This window comes from Hyperoodon ampullatus (genome assembly GCF_949752795.1).
Source record: "Hyperoodon ampullatus genome assembly, chromosome: 2".
NCBI classification, from domain to species: Eukaryota; Metazoa; Chordata; class Mammalia; order Artiodactyla; family Ziphiidae; genus Hyperoodon; species Hyperoodon ampullatus.
In genome coordinates this window covers 89801255-89819550 of record NC_136915.1, presented here as the reverse complement: position 1 = coordinate 89819550, position 18296 = coordinate 89801255, and the positions used below count along the sequence as shown (strand labels likewise).

Below are 18296 nucleotides of genomic sequence, written 5' to 3'. Positions count from 1 at the left end.
CGTACCCTTAGCAATCACTCCTATTTCCCCCTCTGCAAAGCCCCTGGTTATCACTAATCTATTTTCTTTCTTCATGGATTTGCCTATTTTGGACATTTCATATAAATGGGATTATACAATTTGTGGTATTTTGTGTCTGGCTTCTATCAGCATAATTTTACTGAAAATTTCTCCATGATGTAGCATGTATCAGTGCTTTGTTCCTTTTTATGCCAGAATAACATTCCATTGTATGGATACACCACATTTTGTTTGTCCATTCGTTAGTTAATAGCCATTTGTTTTCCACTTTAGGGCTCTTAAGAATAATGCTACTATCGACATTCATGTACAGGTTTTTGTGTGAACATATATTTTCATTTCTCTTGAGTATAAACCTAGGAGTGATCTTTTTCTTTTTTGTACTTTCCATTTTTTTCTATCTTTATGTTTTAAGTGTGCCTTTTGTAAACAATACATAGGATTTTGACTTTTACTCAACTGGGCAATCTTTGTTTATTAGCCTGGAGCATTTATTAATCAGGAAAGCGTAAATGATAACCACGATGAGATATCATTTTATGCAGTAGTGTATTGGTGAGGATATATATCAGTGGGGACCCTTATACAGTTGTAGTAAGAGTATAAATGGGATAATCATTTTGGAAAACAATTGGGCTCTATCTTAAAAATTTGAACAGTCACATACACAGTGATCTAGCAATTCTAGTCCTGGGTATATATGCAATAGGAATAATACCACTTGAGCAACAAGAAGATAAGAACAGGAATTTTAGAAACAGTATTACTCATAATAGCAAACATCTGGGACCCAAGTATCCATATTAATTAGAATGGACAATAAACTGTCATAGTCATACATTTTGGACATCATGGTATATCAGTATATAAAATGCTTTTCCTTCTTTATGGAGCTATATAATTTCCCACGATATGCATGTACTATAATTTATTGGTGGAAAGTTATGTTGTTTCCAATCTTTTGCTGTTATGAAAAACACCGTAGTGAATAACTTTGTAATATGTCATTTTACAATTGAAAATATTTACAGTATATATTCTTGTGAGTGTGAATGTGGTTCTGTAAGTTTGATAGATATTACTAAAATTCTCTCCATAGAGAATATAACAATATATACTGTCACCTTTAGTGCATGAGAGTACCTTTTTTCCTATGCTGTTGCAAATTTCACTTTTTCCTTTCCAAACTTTATACCTTTCTATTTAATTTTCTTGCATTATTGCATTCCAGTATAATGTTGAATAGAAGTGGTAATTGTGGACATCTTTGACTTCTTGAATTTTGAACAAAATAGTTAAATTAATTGTGAATCAAATTTTTTCATTATTACTAATATAATCTGGTGAAAAATCAATACTATTATTTGTAAGACAAAGAGCATTCCATCAAATAGATCTACCATAATTTACATAACCATTCCCCTATTATTATTTTCCTCTCATTTCTGAGATTCACATCACAATCCTCAGTGTTAGATGAGTCCGTTTGCAATTTATTTTACACAAGAGAAAACAATACCAATATATCCCACTTAACTGAATTCCAGCTTGTACATATAGCAATTAGATTAAGCAGATATACCAAGATACCTGCTTATCTTGTATATCCATTATTAAACATTTCCTTATAATTGGACACGTAAACCAGTTGCAGTTTTTCATTATTGTGAATTAGTAGGAACAAAGGAAGTAGACTTGGCATCAGTTCCCCCCTCTGCCACTTATTAGAGATGAGACCTTAACCAATTGCCCACCTTTTTTAGGGATCGGTTTTCTCATGTGTATTAGTGACAATAAAAGTACCCATGTCATGATATTTTTATGAGAATTATTTAGTGAAATATGGCATGTAAAGTGCATAAAATAGTTTTGGGAACATGGAATGTGTTCAGTAAAAAGCTATTATGATCATCGTGGTACTCAGTAAACATTCTGAAACATTACTGTTTTGTTTTTCCCTCTGGTACAATCAGGCCCTTTCTGAGATGGCATCTGTGATTCAGCTATTCAAAATTTAATAAAGTTGGTGACTCTGTGACAATGTGGAGAAGTCATGTCAGAAAATGTGATTTGTACTGGGGCTGTCAATGCTGTAAAGGAAGTTTGGGAGAAAAGAATAAAGAAATACAATGAAGACCTGAAGCGAGAGAAGGAATTTCAACAAAAGTATGCTATAACATGTTTATTATCTTGAATTAGCAAAAATTCATAACATCCTCATTATTAAAAATAGTATTTATTAAATGCCTATTATTGAATTTGACAGAGGTTTCTGTTTACTGAAAACCCAAAATATAACTAAAGGAAGCACCTGACAATTAAGTGTGGCCATGTGATGGGGGCCACAAAAAATACAAGTGTCTGTAAGTGAAAATAGTAGTTGTCCTAGGAGTCTGTTCAACTTTCATCAGTTTGATTAGTATCATTTAGTCTACTTTTCAGAGATTGTTTGTTCAATATTATATTCCCTAGGATCTAAAACAACAACTGGCAGTAGAAGGTACAGTAGATTCTCACCTATTTAAATAGCTGTGAGTTCCAGCCAGGGCTCCTGTGGATCACCTGATTCCTCTATTTGGGCTATACTTAAATAGTTCGGCTCTCACTTCCTCTGCCTCACTGATACCAACCTACCTTCCTCATTGGATATCTCCAAATTATCCTACTACTCTTGCAAGGATGGCCCCTTTCCTCATAGATTCCATGTAGCCCCCTACAGTTATCATTTGTTAGGTCTCTTTCTAAACATTAAATGGTCTTGCAATATGTACAAATATCAAACCATTATGTTGTACATCTAGAACTAATATGTTATATGTCAGTTATATCTCATTTAAAAAAATGGTCTTGTGTCAGCAAATAACAGAAAACTCAACTAAAAATGGGTTAAACAATAAGGAAGTCCTGAGGTAAGGCAATTCCAAAGCTTCAACAGTTTTAAAGACTCAGCTTCTTTTTATCAGTGTGTCAGTTTGGTCCTCAGGTTAGCTCCTCTCAGTGTCACAGGATGACTGGTATACTTCCAGGCATCACAGCCAGGCATCATTATGTTATCAGAAGAGCAGGAATTATTTATTTCTGTATCTTCTTTAAGAATGAGAAAACCTTTCTGAGGTCTCCATCAAACTTCTCCTTCACCTCTCATTGGCCAGAATTGGGTCATTAGTACACCCCTGATCCAGTTACCTTCCAGAGAAATGAGATTGTATGATTGGTTTAGACAAATTAAGATTTATACTTGGGTAACTTGGAGGAAGTGTAAACACTTAGAAATAACTGGCATTCTCCCAGCAAAGAAGAGGGCTGGCACAGCACTGCACTGAGTCACACATTCAGGCTTTTATCTTGTTGCTCAACTGTGCATAGTCTCCATTCCTTTAGGAATGGACTTTAGTCACCTCATGGCCCCAAATACATAGATACACCAACTGTGGCCAATGTACTTGGTTCTAGCCAGCAGGAAGTTGCACACATTACTATTTCTGCTAACATCTCACTAGCCAAAGCTTCATATGACCCATACCTAGCTGCAAAGGAGGAAGGCTAAATGAAGTCTTGTGCCCAGTTAAATTTAGAGGATCTGTTACTGAGGAAGAAGAGGAGTAACAGATACTGGGGAATGATAAGCAGTCTCTGCCACACATAGGTGATGTTATTTTCTCCATTTTAAAGATGGAAACCTGAAGGATAGGTCTAGGTAACTTGTCAAAGATCACATGGCTAATAAATGTGGAACTGGTATTCACCTGTATTCATACCTAAGCAATGTGACTCAGTAAGCTTATATTCACCTTAGGTCTTAAATTTCCCTAGACTGAAATGTGTAAAACTACTCTTATGAACATATTATGTTTATATTATACAATTATGACAAACTTGACTCAAGTACTCTTTTTAAAAGAAATTTTATTGAAGTATAGTTGGTTTACAATGTTGTGTTAATTTCTACAGTACAGCAAAGTGACTCAGTTATATGTGTATATATATATATATTTTTTTCCATTATGGTTTATCACAGGCTATTAAATATAGTTCCCTGTGCTATACAATAGGACCTTGTTGTTTATCCAGCCTATATATACTAGTTTGCATATGCTAATCCCAAACCCCACCCCACCCTTGGCAACCACAAGTCTGTTCTCTATTGACTCAAGTACTCTTATAAATCCTATCCACTTTTTAAAAAACCATGGTCAGAAATCACGAGTTGGTTCTAAACTCTTGAATTTCACCTGTTATATGTGTCTTGTTAAGAATCATTTAATTTCAGCAGCTTCAAGTTTTCTCTGTACAAAACAGGCAAGGGGTAAAAATGTAATCTAAAGCTTCTTCTCTCAGCTAAAAGAGGCTAAAGGTTTAGCTCAAAAAGCCTTAAGTTTAAACAGAAATTATTCTGTCTTTGGATGCCAAGCTGCCTTGAAGAAAGCAAGCACTTGGGTAAGAGTTGGTATAACAACATTGGAGAAAGTCTTTAGATATAATAAAAGGGTTTTAGAGGAGGTAGAAAACTTCTGTTCAAAACTTTGAAATAACATCAAGCCTAAAATAAACAGTGTAGGAATTATAGAATACTAGAGCTAGAAGAGACCTTAGATATTATTTAATCCAAACCCCATGTTTTATTGGCAAGGTCCTTAGAGATGAGATGTCTTGCCCATGGTCACCAAATTAAGTGATACATTCTGGACTTAGATCATAGTAATACAGTGCCAGAAAGAATTAATGAATCATTTAAGAGATGGAAATAAACTTGTTTAATAACAGTTAGCCTCACTCATTAAGGACAGAGCTTTTTGTATCCACAATGTCCAGCATAGTATTTGGCATATAATGGGTGCTTGATGAATTCTTTAATTGAAATTAAACGTTAGGGAATAACACACTTCATTGCCCATCATTAAATCTTGCTCTGAAATACATATATTTCAGTGAGTAATAAGTAATTAATAATCATTATGTCTACTGTTTAAATAGTTCTATTTTTATAAAACGTGGTGTAATTGAATAGATGGCAGTATACATTTTGTCCCACTTAACCACACCTATTGGAAGCTTAGCTGTTCAGTCTAGAAGGCCACACATAGCCATTGCCACAGTGCACTTGTTAGCAGATTAGTTAACTTTCAGACAAGCAGTGGATGAAAATACGCAGACTCCATAGAAATGTTTTGCAAACACAAACATATATAGACAGCAAATATTATACTTTTAGAGATATTTGGTTTTCTGTTCATTAAAATAAAATCCTCACTGAAGATCAGTTAATATGCAGAATTGCTAAGAATATATATTAACTCTTAGATGTCAAGAGAATTTTGGCAAATAAATATTCAAATTAATTAAACCTATCTTCTTTGATGATTGCTTATATTTCTTTATTATGTATCATTCTAATAGGCTAAAAGTGCAAAATTTCAATTCTAAACTTATTCTTTATTTTTCATACATGAAAAATTTCTAGTATAGAAATAGAAAACCTTCTGCAACCTTTTGTTAGTCTTTTTTTTTTTTTTTTTTGGTACGCGGGCCTCTCACTGTTGTGGCCTCTCCCATTGCGGAGCACAGGCTCCGGACGTGCAGGCTCAGCGGCCATGGCTCACGGGCCTAGCCGCTCCGCGGCATGTGGGTTCCTCCCGGACTGGGGCACGAACCCGTGTCCCCTGCATCGGCAGGCGGACTCTCAACCACTGCGCCACCAGGGAAGCCCTTGTTAGTCATTTTTATAAGCTTGACATTATTATTATGTAAGTTTGCTATGAACCAAAAATCAGTAGGATGTGCTCTAGAATTTTGTACATTTTTATATGTGAAAAACTAAATCTGGATATAATAGAATACAGTAATATACAATTTAACTCTGCAGTTGAACTATATCATTTGCAAGTCTTTAAAACATTTTTTATTAAATATCTATGAATTAGATATTTAATAAATGCAAGTCAAAACAACAGTGAGGTACCACTTCACACCCCTAGGATAGCTATGATCAAAAAGATGGACACTGGGCTTCCCTGGTGGCACAGTGGTTAAGAATCCGCCTGCCAATGCAGGGGACATGGGTTCGAGCTCTGGTCCGGGAAGATCCCACATGCCACAGAGCAACTAAGCCCGTGCGCCACAACTACTGAGCCTGCGTGCTACAACTACTGAAGCCCACGTGCCTAGAGCCTGTGCTCCACAACAAGAGAAGCCCCTGCAAGGAGAAGCCCGCGCACCGCAACGAAGAGTAGCCCCCGCTCACCCCAACTAGAGAAAGCCCGCACACAGCAACGAAGACACAATGCAGCCAAAAATAAAATAAATAAATGAATAAATAAAATTTAACAAAAAAGAGATGTGACATAAAAAAAGATGGACACTACCAAATGTTGGCAAAGATGTGGAGCAATCAGAGCCCTCATACACTGCTGGTGGGAAGGTAAAATGATGCAATCAATTTGGACAAAGTTTGGCAGTTTTAAAAAAGTTAAACATTGAGTTACAAAATGACCCAGCAATTCTACTCCTATGAATATACAAACTCAAGAGAAAACATATGTCTACCTGAAAATTTGTACATGAATGTTCATAGTAGCATTATTCAGAATAGCTAAAAAATGGAATTGACCCGGATGTCCATCAACTGATGAATGGATCAACAAAATTTGGCAGAATATATTCTTCTATAAAAAGGAATGAAGTACTGATACACGTTACAGCGTGCATAAACTTTGGATAAAACTATGCTACGTGAAAGAAGCCAGACACAAAAGACCATATATTATATAATCCCTTTTATATGAAATGTCCAGATTAGGTAAATATAGAAAAGATAGAGATAGAAAGTAGAGACAGAGATAGAAAGTAGATTATTTGTTGCCAGGGGCTGGGGGAGGGAGGAATGGGGAGTGACTGCTAAGGGCCTGGGGTTTCTTTTTGAGTGCTGAAAATGTTTTGGATCAGATAGTGGTGATGGTTGCACAGCTCTGTGAACATATGAAAAAATACTGAACTGTATACTTTAAAAGGATTTTTATGGTATGTGAATTATATCTCAATAAAGCTGTTACAAAAAAATCTATGGAGAGTTATGATACTTTTCAAAAACTTAAAAATAAGGCATTTATCATATTAATCATATTTATAATTCTTGAAAAATAAATTCTTGTCTGATTTCCAGACACTATCAATCAAATGGTTGTTTTTGATGGGTCATTTTTTCATACAAAAGTGAATGCTACCTATGTCATTACCTGTGAACTAAAATGACTTCCTGGTCTCCTAGGCTAGTGCGAATCTGGGAAGAACGAGTGAGCTTAACCAAGCTAAGAGAAAAGGTCACCAGGGTAGATGGAAGGCTCATTTTGAAGATAGAAAAAGAGGAATGGAAGGTAAGCTTTATAGAAGTAATATTTGATTTTTTATATTTTGCATTTTGTGGGAGAGTTGAGAGAATGATTCTTAAATTATGTGCTTAAGTCTGGAATAGTTAGGAATTCTAATTTTAATAATGTACCAAATGAATCTGGGCAACATGAACTGAAAATTAATGTAACTTCACAACTTTTTATTGCAAAACTTCAACCAATGTGCTTTAACTCTGCCTAAATTTAAGTCATTTGTAATATTTCTCCCACTAATCCTTCCAATAAGCAATTTCTCATTTTCCGTAAAAAGGTGACCATCTGCTTAACAAAAATCGTGTAACTTTTTCAAAGCAAATGCTCAACTGAAAGCAGCGGAAGGTGTTTTAAATAAAGCTTTGGCCTTAAAGTAAAAAAAAAAGCAAATGCTCAGTTAAAACTTCACAAAATGGAAATGTATATTAATTTTTTTATTAGGTCCACAACCAGATTCACATTATCTCCTCTTTCTCTCTTTCCCTCTCTCTCTCTCTCTCTCTCTCTCTCTCTCACACACACACACACACACACAAACATAGTTGCTTAACTACATTAGGCCTACTCTAAGTTTGACAAGGGCCACCTCTATCCCTTGAGTCAGTGTTTGTTTTCTCACATATCGGTATATTTAGCTAGGGGGTTAGCTCCTGTATTTTGTCTTTTGGCTACTTTAGGCTGAAAGGGAAAAGGCATAGAGTTCAGAATAGTTGAAACTTTTAAAATTCTTAAAAGAAAATGTGCTTTAAAAAACTAAACTATTTCAAAACAGAACGGGAAGAGAAGTTTGAATTGATTAGAATGATCTTTTTTTTGTTTTTTTTTTTTTTTTTGCGGTAGGCGGGCCTCTCACTGTTGTGGCCTCTCCCCTTGCGGAGCACAGGCTCCGGAGCACAGGCTCAGTGGCCATGGCTCACGGGCCCAGCCGCTCCGCGGCATGTGGGATCCTCCCAGACCGGGGCGTGAACCCGTGTCCCCTGCATCGGCAGGCGGACTCTCAACCACTGCGCCACCAGGGAAGCCCTAGAATGATCTTTTTGTTTCTCTATAATTTCAATTAGCCACCATATTCTCATGTTGAGTAACATATGTACTCTAGTTAAGCCTAATAAAATGGAATCTTTAGAACACAGCTCTATGTGTGTGCAATATTGACTGAAATGTTATTTCTGTTTATGTTATTATGATTGGGGTTTGAAGGTTTAGCACCCGCCAAAAAAGGAAAGCTCTTAAAACTTAGAAGTAGCACAAAGTATTTGGAAATATAACCCATTAAAGAAAAAATATTCCTAAGTTCTTTTACAAATCAAATAGTATCTCTACAGTCATATTTCTGTATGTCATGATACTAAAATAATTTAAGTAATATAGTAACTCTTCCATTTTTTTTACTTGAGTTTAGACCCTCCCCTCTTCTCTACTAAAACTAAATCAGCTACAGGAATGGCAACTTCATAGAACTGGCTTGGTGAAAATTCCTGAATTTATCGGAAGATTCCAGAACCTTATTGTGTTAGATTTATCTCGAAACACGATTTCAGACATACCTCGAGGAATTGGTAAGGAAAATTGCTTTTATTCCTGTGTTTTTCACTGAGAATTTTTTTTTGATACATGGAATAAAGATCTCATCTTTATATAGTCCTGAATCTTAAAATTTTAAACATCTAGTCTAAACTGAAGCTTCCAGGGGATTCAAGCCTTCTGGATTTACTGAGGTGATTCAAGATGAGATTTCAATGCAAGAGAAGTCTCTTTGGAAATAATATTGTATAGATTCTGGAAACAATATTGTTGGTTTGGTTATTCCTCCTAGAAGGGAACAAATTGAAGACAAGAAAGAAAATAAGAAATAATTCCTTAAATGAGGAAAAAAAAATCCCCAAATAGAAAACTGGTCAGGATCTAGTATAGATAAAACAGAATGAAAAGAATATTTTTGTCTATAGCACTGATAAATCACCAGCTCTTTATCTGAAGAAGGGGCAGGACACACAGTGGGAAAAGGGAAGAGCCTAAGTGTGAATTTGCCAATATGAAACGGGCAAGTAAGTTATGCTGTAATACTTAATAACTGGAAACATTATTTTATATCCCTCTGTTCTTTATTGTGTATTATTTTTCCATAGGACTGCTCACTAGACTTCAGGAACTGATTCTTAGTTACAACAAAATCAAAACTGTCCCCAAGGAACTAAGTAACTGTGCCAGCTTGGAGAAACTTGAACTTGCTGTTAACAGAGATATATGTGATCTTCCACAAGAGGTCAGAATGATATAAATACCTATGATTTTATTTTCCTTCTACTGGTGGTTTACTTCTCCACTGTGTGATCATTAAAAATAACACTAATGGAAAAATGCTATAAATTTTATTTCAGAAAATATTTAGTGAAAACCATTTCCTATTATTATAAAGCATGTTTTTAATTAGAGAAAGATTTATTTAGCATAAAAAGCTATTTCTATTATTGTCACAGTACTGACATTATTAGTGATCTCCTTGAAGGCCAGAGTGAGAATCTTATTTATTTCAATTCCCAGAATTGAAGGCACAGCCTAGGTTGTAGATGTTACTTAATGCCTATTGAATGAATAAATGATTATCATAAAGCACAGACAATGTGGTGACAGAAAAACTCTTTTGTTTATTAGTTAGTTTTTTATAGCTTTTGAGATAGAGGTAAAGTAAAAAGACATGAATTCTTCAGTTTAGGAAAAGTGTTTTCTAGCTTCCTAGGCTCTACCAAGTAAAGCAAGGCAGTGGGCTTGGAAAGCCCTCAAACTTTGATTTGGTATGATATGTTGTTCTTGGTAAGACCAAACTGATCATAGAGATATAGACATTCCTATTATTTTTCAAGCATATTTAAGGCTCTTAGAATCAGCAAAGGAAATTTCCATGGTGCTTTGCCTTGAAAACAATGATTTTGCAAGATAAAAGTTAAGAAAAATAATAAAACTCAAAATAAAAGACTATTCCCCTCTCCCACTTTATCTTGGTAAGAATGTCACTTTCCTCCCCAAACCAGTAAACATGCACCAATTATTGTTGCTCTTGCAAGTAAAACATAGTTTCTATAGCTATATCCATCTGATCTTATAATAGTTCAGTTTAGTGAAATGTATACACTTGATTCTATAGCTATATCCATCTGATCTTATAATAGTTCAGTTTAGTGAAATGTATACACTTGATTATGATGAAAATCATGATCACAGGGACAATTTCTTTATACCTAAAAGAGGGCCAATAAACATTTTATTTCTAATTTTTAATTATTGTGATTTTGTTTCTAGCTTTGGTTCTGTCACTAAAAAGCTATGTGAATTTGGGCATGTCTCTTAACCTGTCTTTACCTTAATGTCTTTACTTAAAGAAATACGTTTTACAGAAACAAATAGTGAACTGAGATCCTGAGCCTGGAATTATTTCCAAGTGTGGCCTTTAAGTAGCTGTGTGGCCTTGAACACACCACTTTACATAACTAGGTCTCAATTTTCACATATGCAAAATTAAGACTTAGATTATAATGGTTTTAATATCTTTCTTCAAGCTTTTAAAACCAAAGGGTTCTAGTCCCACTGAGAAATCTGCAACAGGAGACTTAGCTCTCAGTCATTAAATTGCACACACTGTAACACACAAACAAATCTATGCTAATGTAAAAACAATCTTTTTATACACTATTCTGAATCATTTGAAAACTTTAAAAGTCTGATGACAAGTTTTGAAAAGTGTTTTATTAATGACGAATTATAAAGCTAGAGAAATATCACCTACTAAATGGAAAACTGCATTTTTGTATTACCCATAAAACACTGTATTTGTGCATTTTTTGAGGTGTTAAAGTTGTGGAATGAATCTGAATGTGCCCTGAGATAGAAATAAAACATAGAACTTGCCTAGCTAAATGGAGAGTCTTTTGTAAAAGTTAACTAAATTCTTACATTTTGAAATTTTCACTACAGAGGAAAGAGAAATTTAGAAATTTTGCAGCTTTAGGTCCACAAAAACTTGAGTGTACATCATAGCTCCATCATTTCTAGTCACATGGCCTCTATAAACCATTTTGTCCATAAAAGGGAAAAAAGGTACTCACCTTGTAAAGTTGATGAATAAACTAGAGCTATATGCATCAAAGTGAATACATATAAAGACTGATATTGAGAAAAAAAAGCAAGTTACAGAAAGATAAGTACAGTATCATCATCTTTAAATAAAATTCAAAAACATATAAAAATATAATTTTGTTTATGAAAAATACACAAAATAGTAATATAGAGAGAGAACTATATAGAAAACATATATTTATGTATAGTAATAAAAACATTTTAAAAATGCATGGGAATAATAGATACCAAATTCAGGATAGAGTTATCTTCAAAGAGGAAGAAGGGAGAAGTACATTGAGGGCAGTCATATTGATATATTTGTTTTCTTAAGCTGAGCACACTGGTATCGTTATATAGTCTTAATAAATGTTTTATTGATGTTTTCATTTAAAAAATAGAATTACCAAACAGTAAATTCTATGACTGAGATAACGTTATGTAAAGCATCAGGCACGGGCTTCCCTGGTGGTGCAGTGGTTGAAAGTCCACCTGCCGATGCAGGGGACACGGGTTCGTGCCCCGGTCTGGGAAGATACCACATGCCGCGGAGCGGCTGGGCCCGTGAGCCATGGCCGCTGAGCCTGCGCGTCCGGAGCCTGTGCTCCGCAACGGGAGAGGCCACAACGGTGAGAGGCCCGCGTACCGCAAAAAAAAAAAAAAAGCATCAGGCACAAAGAAAGGGGGTTAACAAAAGTAACTATTATTCTGAAGTTTGGGTTTTCCCAAGAAAATCTCAACTACTAGATAAAAGGAAAACATAATATATATTTACTCCCAGAAAGAAAAAAAAGCTTCTGCCAGGCAGGTGCTATAAACCCTGGAGCTTGGTTATTTTGGAAGATAAGTTTTCTTTGAATAGATGAACTTTCTATGAGAGAGTTTTTCATTTATCTGGAGGTTATTTAGCATTATTGTTATCTCAAATTTGTTGTGGACTGCTGTGACTAAAGTGCAAGCATCATGTAGACAATCCTTGATGTGATATATCTCCTTTACCATTGTGGGTGTTCTAGTAGTTTACGTTGTGGACATTTATTTTGAAAAACCTTGCCTTCCTCTTCAGCTCAGCAACTTGTTAAAGCTTACTCACCTTGATTTGAGTATGAACCACTTTACTACAATCCCTCCTGCTGTGTTGAACATGCCTGCCCTTGAGTGGCTTGATATGGGAAGCAACGGACTTGAACAACTTCCTGATACTGTAGAAAGGTAACATAAATAACTTTTTTTGCTACCAAGAGACGTGTTGAAGCTCTCTATGATAAATAAGAAAGAATAAACAAAACACAGGGGACCCCAAGCATAATCAATCACAATAGATCCATTTAGTTCCAAATAATGTATGCTACTTTTTAAGAGAATATATTCATGTACTCCAAATTTTAAAAAAAGGGTTCTGAGGAATTCCCTGGTGGTCCATTAGTTAGGACTTAGCGCTTCCACTGCAGAGGGTCGGGTTTGATCCCTGGTCACGGGACTAAGATCCCACAAGCCACGTGGTACAGCCAAAAAAAGAAAAGGGAGGGGGGCGAGTTTGGGAGAGAAAAACTGGCTATCTGACTCGAACAAATTGACAAGAATAGGCCACAGCAATAACAACATTGCTTAGTGCATGCCAGGCACTTCTGTGCACTTTAAAAACATTGAGGAAACTAATGTAGAGATGACAGTAAATTGCTCAAGATCACAGTTAGTAAGTGTGCCAGTTAGGATTTGAACCCAGGCACCCTGGCCCCAGAGTCCATGCTGTTAACCATTATGCATACTTGCCTTGCCCTAAATGAGCATATTAATAATTTCTGAGTTTCCTCTTAAGACTCTAATTCAGATTAGATAGCATTTTAGCAGTTCTTCTGCAAGAAATCCTATGAGAATAGTGAAGAATTCTAGAATACATTGATTTAATTTCTACCACTACATGATGAGAGCTATACGGTAGATAGAGATTAACTCCCTTGTTATAGTTTCCCTAAAATCAGGTAATGTGAAGTCAGTTAACTCAATATGTATACTGGTTAAAGGAGATGTTATACAAGATGACATTTAAAAACTTTTGGGGTTAATAAGAACCAGGGTTTTCATAGTACATGTGATTAATCACAGAAACCTCTTAATTCTTCAGAATGCAAAGTCTACACACATTATGGCTCCAACGGAATAAAATAACATGCTTGCCAGAAACAATCAGCAATATGAAAAATCTGGGTACTCTTGTCCTCAGCAACAATAAACTGAAAGATATTCCAGTGTGCATGGAAGAGATGACCAATCTAAGGTAAAAGTTGTAGACACAGAACTGACATGTTCCTTTCTGGCTGCAGAACAAAGTAACATAAAGAAATTGTTATTAACAGATTTGAGTTCTCATTCACATAAATGAATACATTTAAAAATCTTTTCTAACTTTGAAATTCTATAATTTATAACTAGGATTAATATAATACTGGTCTAAATTATTCAAGAAAGAATCCTTGAAACTAAAGCCATACTGGGATTTATCAGCTTTAAGGAATGCCCTGTGTTGGTGACATTTTCCTGAAAATCATCTTTATAACTGTTAACAAACTTTATCCACAATAGTTTTATCCACGATAAACCAAAACCACAAGAATAGTGATTATTTGCCTCCTAAATAACTACAAATGGACAAGGCAATTATGTTAGAGGTAAATATAACTTTTTACTAAGTTAATTACTAACAGAACTCCCTCAAATAACTTCCAAAACTTAATTTCCTGACAGTGAGCATAAGACGTGAGAATTCACACCAAATCCCACAACTTTCATAACAAAATCATTCATTTACTTATTCAGGAACTACTGAGCCTTGTACTAGATGGTGACGATACAATGATAAATAAGACATGCTTTATAAAATATGCAGAAAATTTAAGTTCATAGCATTAATTGTATATTTGAGATGCATTAGGGTTGCTCTTGGAAGTTCAAGTGTACCACATTAAACATATGCTATGGACTAGTAGTTGCTTTTACAAGCTTGGAAAATAAGTTGTCTAAAGCTAATATATTTTTCTTCTAGGAAAGAAATTTAAAGATTCTTGGGATATATCACATCTCACCAAGATGTTCAGTTACTGAAACCAGTTTAAAAAAAAAAAGAGTAATTTAGTATATTACCACTTGATCTTTCTCCAGGAAAATAAATGTACACTTCTATGGTACCTATAAAAATACTGTTTTTTGGTGAACTGCTAGGTTTGTCAACTTCCGAGACAACCCACTGAAATTGGAAGTAACACTTCCTCCCGGTGAAAACATAGATGAGGAAGAGGAACGGGAATTATTCGGCCTTCAGTTTATGCACACATACATACAGGAGTCACGGAAAGCAGGTATGAGATTTGTATATAACACAGGTTAAGAATTCTTTTTAGTAGAGGAATGCATATATATATATATAAATTCCTTTATAGACTTTTCATTCCATCTTACCTTTTGTCAAATTCTGATCTCTTCGTTAATATTGTTGAAGGAAAAAAAAGTGAAATTCTAATCTGTTCACGATTTTGATAAAGGCTTGGAGAGAAAGGTTGTAAAGATACTGAAAGTCTTTCAAATAGAGTCAGGAAATAAACTTCTTTGGTCAAGCACTTGAAGCATGACCAAGTGAATGAAGATGTAATTCTTAAAGCTTCACTACCTCATTTTATCAATTTGTCATGTCAGTTTACCCATGAACACTACCTTCCCTGGCATTTCCTCTTTTTCTACAATAATCCACAAATAGCAAAAAGAAATATTTTGACTAGGAATGAAAAATATTTTGCTACTGTGCCTAGGAATGAAAAATATCAAGAGAACATAGATTTTAGCCAACAGTTAAAATGTGAGTTTTTGATATATAGATTTCAATCACTTTTATCTCTGATAATTTAGAATTAAAACCTCTTTTTTGTTGTTTTTTTAACTAAGGAAGGAATGACTTTAACTTAACCCAAGATTAGGGGAAGAGGACAAAGAGCATAACTCTCTGTTAATAAAAAAAATAATAGGACTTCCCTGGTGGTGCAGTGGTTAAGAATCCACCTGCCAATGCAGGGGACATGGGTTCGATCCCTGGTCCAGGAATATCCCACATGCTGCGAAGCCATCGCAATGAGAAGCATGTGCACCGCAAGGAAGAGTAGCCCCCGCTCACTGCAACTAGAGAAAGCCTGTGTGTAGCAACGAAGATCCAACACAGCCAAAAATAAATAAATAAAATATAAAATTTTTAAAAAGCTTTATAAAAAAATAGTAATGGAAAACATGGTTTTATAATTCACTAAAATGTGAAGAATTTTTTAGTTAAAAGGTAGAATTTAGTTACCTCTTCAAATAGTTACTTTGAAGAGCAGGTATAATCTGAGCAAACAGATATGAGAGTATTTTCAGCTGGAGAAAATATTTTTACCAACATCCGATGTAGGTCATTAGATCTGTTGTAGCAAGGTCACAGAAACAGTAACATGGAGGTTAGACTGGAGGAAGATATGTAAAAAAGCTGTAATAGGTTGGGGCCTAGGTTTGAAAAGTAGAGTATAAATATATAAAAGTCAAGTAGGAGACAGAATTGATGACTGAAGATGAGAAGAGGGAGGAGTCCAGGATGAATCTGTTTTTGGTTAGAGCAACTGGATGAATGGTGATGCTGAGATGGGGAAATGAAATATAGAAGCTGGTTTGGTGGTAGAAGTGGAACATGAGCTTCAGTTTTAACAGTAAATTTGATACATCTGTGGGACATGCAGGAAGAGGTAGTTGTGTAGATCAATCTAAAGTTCAAGGAGTTTGCTGAACCTGCAAATTCTGCAGGTCGAAAAACAGCTATATGCATATCCCACGTATTCACTGTCGCATGTAATCTTAAAGGAAATAAGCAAGGTTGGGGAAAACAATAATCTTGGTACAGCTGGCATGTTGAAGAACAACCTTATCTTCCCATAGAGGACTTGGTATCATTGTCAGAAACATTCACTGGGCCACAGGACTCTATCAGTATAATTGTGTGTGTGTGTGTGTGTGTGTGTGTGTGTGTGTTTTATGAAATATAACAGAGATAATGCCTGTTGTAGGATAGCTTTTATTTCTGGGCATAAATTGTTGAATGAAGCAAAACAGATTGTATAACACAAATTAGCATTGCCTAACTGAGTAAAATCAGGTTAATTATTGAATGACATATTATTATCTTCATTTATGTTCTCTTGATTTGGGGGCATAAGTAGTTAATTTAAACAAACTACCTTATTTTAATAATATTTGACATAGAACTTATAACAAGAGAAAAAAGGTTACAACTTAAACAGATAATAAAACCAAGTCTGCCTATTTCATTAAAAATATTGTTATGAATTAGTACTATTAAAAACCGTTAATATTTATTGAGTACTTACTCTGTACTTAGAACTGTTCTAAGCATTTTAATGTGTTATTTCATTTAATGCTCATAACAACCTTGTGAGGTATTATTATCTTCATCACGCCCATTTTAAGCGGGGAATTGAGGCACAAAGAGATCAAGTAGTAGGGTTGGGATTTGAACCTAGGCAGTCTCATAAGACATGTAAGGTTAAACTGAAGTACAAAGGTCAGAAACTAAAAATGAGCTAGACTTCCAATTTATAATTAAGGTAATCATAGACCTACAAATAATAGTTACCTAAGAATATCATTATAATATCTACAATCAGTAATTCTGTATCTTTGTCTTGGCAAATGTACAATGATTAAGATAATTTTTACAAATAAGGCAGAAATAAACCAAGGATAAGATGAGGAAAAGACTAACAGTCTTACCATATGTTTGGTTTAATGTTTTCTTGTGCATAGAAACTGCTTATGAGCTAAATGAGGCCCGAAAGTGAGGTTTTTGGTATCACTATCTAATTTCTACTTTATTCCAAATTATTTTCCCAAACAGGAGAGAATATACTTATATGTGTTCTTGTATATGTAAAAATGACCTTTTAAAAGATAATGACACCTAATTAACTTCAGAAGTTATTTGCAAATTTCAATTTAATTTGTGAATTAGGCTTACAAGTATCTTTTTGGAAGTTCTCACTAGATAATTAACTAATTATAAAAATGAAGTGAAATAGTTTTTTTCCTTGAAAATATCTTTTTAGGGGCTTCCCTGGTGGCGCAGTGGTTGAGAGTCCGCCTGCCGATGCAGGGGACATGGGTTTGTGCCCCGGTCCGGGAAGATCCCACATGCCGCGGAGCGGCTGAGCCTGCGTGTCCAGAGGCTGTGCTCCGCAGCGGGAGAGGCCACAACAGTGAGAGGCCCGCGTACCACAAAAAAAAAAAAAAAAAAAAAAAAATCTTTTTAGTTTTGGTGTCTGTCATGGACAGATTCTGATAATATTTAAACACAGGTATGGCTCTTGAAATCTGAAGGTGAATTCATTAATTGATGGTGAACATCTCTGAATTTGTTTGCAGTAGAAACAAATAATCACAATTAATTATTCTTTCCAGATCTGCCTGGACAAAAAAATCCATACATAAACCAACTTCTCAGATTGGTCCTTGTTATAAACTGACAATTGATTATTACATCTTGAACTTGAAAAATAAAAAGTATTAAATAAAACCAAAGGAAAGTAAGTTTCCAAAATTAATGCAAATAGAAAGTTAATGTGCTAGTTACATGTTAACATGTTATGTGTGTTTCAGGTAACCAAGTCAACTACTCTACTACTTTACCAAACTCTATAAATGCTGATGGATAATATAATTCAAGATGCCCTGCTGAAGAGGATTACTTTGGGAATT

General features: G+C 34.9%; 1 protein-coding gene across 1 annotated transcript; it reads left to right on the top strand.

Moving 5' to 3' along the window:
- Positions 1-2047: 2047 nt before the first annotated feature.
- On the top strand, positions 2048-18290 carry LRRC39 (leucine rich repeat containing 39). The gene is made up of 8 exons (XM_079728579.1): positions 2048-2187; positions 7286-7391; positions 8803-8959; positions 9530-9666; positions 12580-12725; positions 13639-13791; positions 14733-14869; positions 18198-18290. The coding sequence occupies exons 1-8, from the start codon at positions 2075-2077 to the stop codon at positions 18251-18253; spliced, it is 1005 nt and encodes a 334-aa protein (XP_079584705.1). The 5' UTR covers positions 2048-2074; the 3' UTR covers positions 18254-18290.
- The last annotated feature ends 6 nt before the right edge of the window (positions 18291-18296 follow it).

Bases quoted from the DNA above. Each gene is read 5' to 3' on its own strand.
- LRRC39 (XM_079728579.1), top strand. From the start codon at position 2,075: ATGTCAGAAAATGTGATTTGTACTGGGGCTGTCAATGCTGTAAAGGAA. The intron at 2,188-7,285 runs GTATGCTATAAC...CTGGTCTCCTAG, and splicing joins GAGAAGGAATTTCAACAAAA to GCTAGTGCGAATCTGGGAAG. The intron at 13,792-14,732 runs GTAAAAGTTGTA...GTGAACTGCTAG, and splicing joins GAAGAGATGACCAATCTAAG to GTTTGTCAACTTCCGAGACA.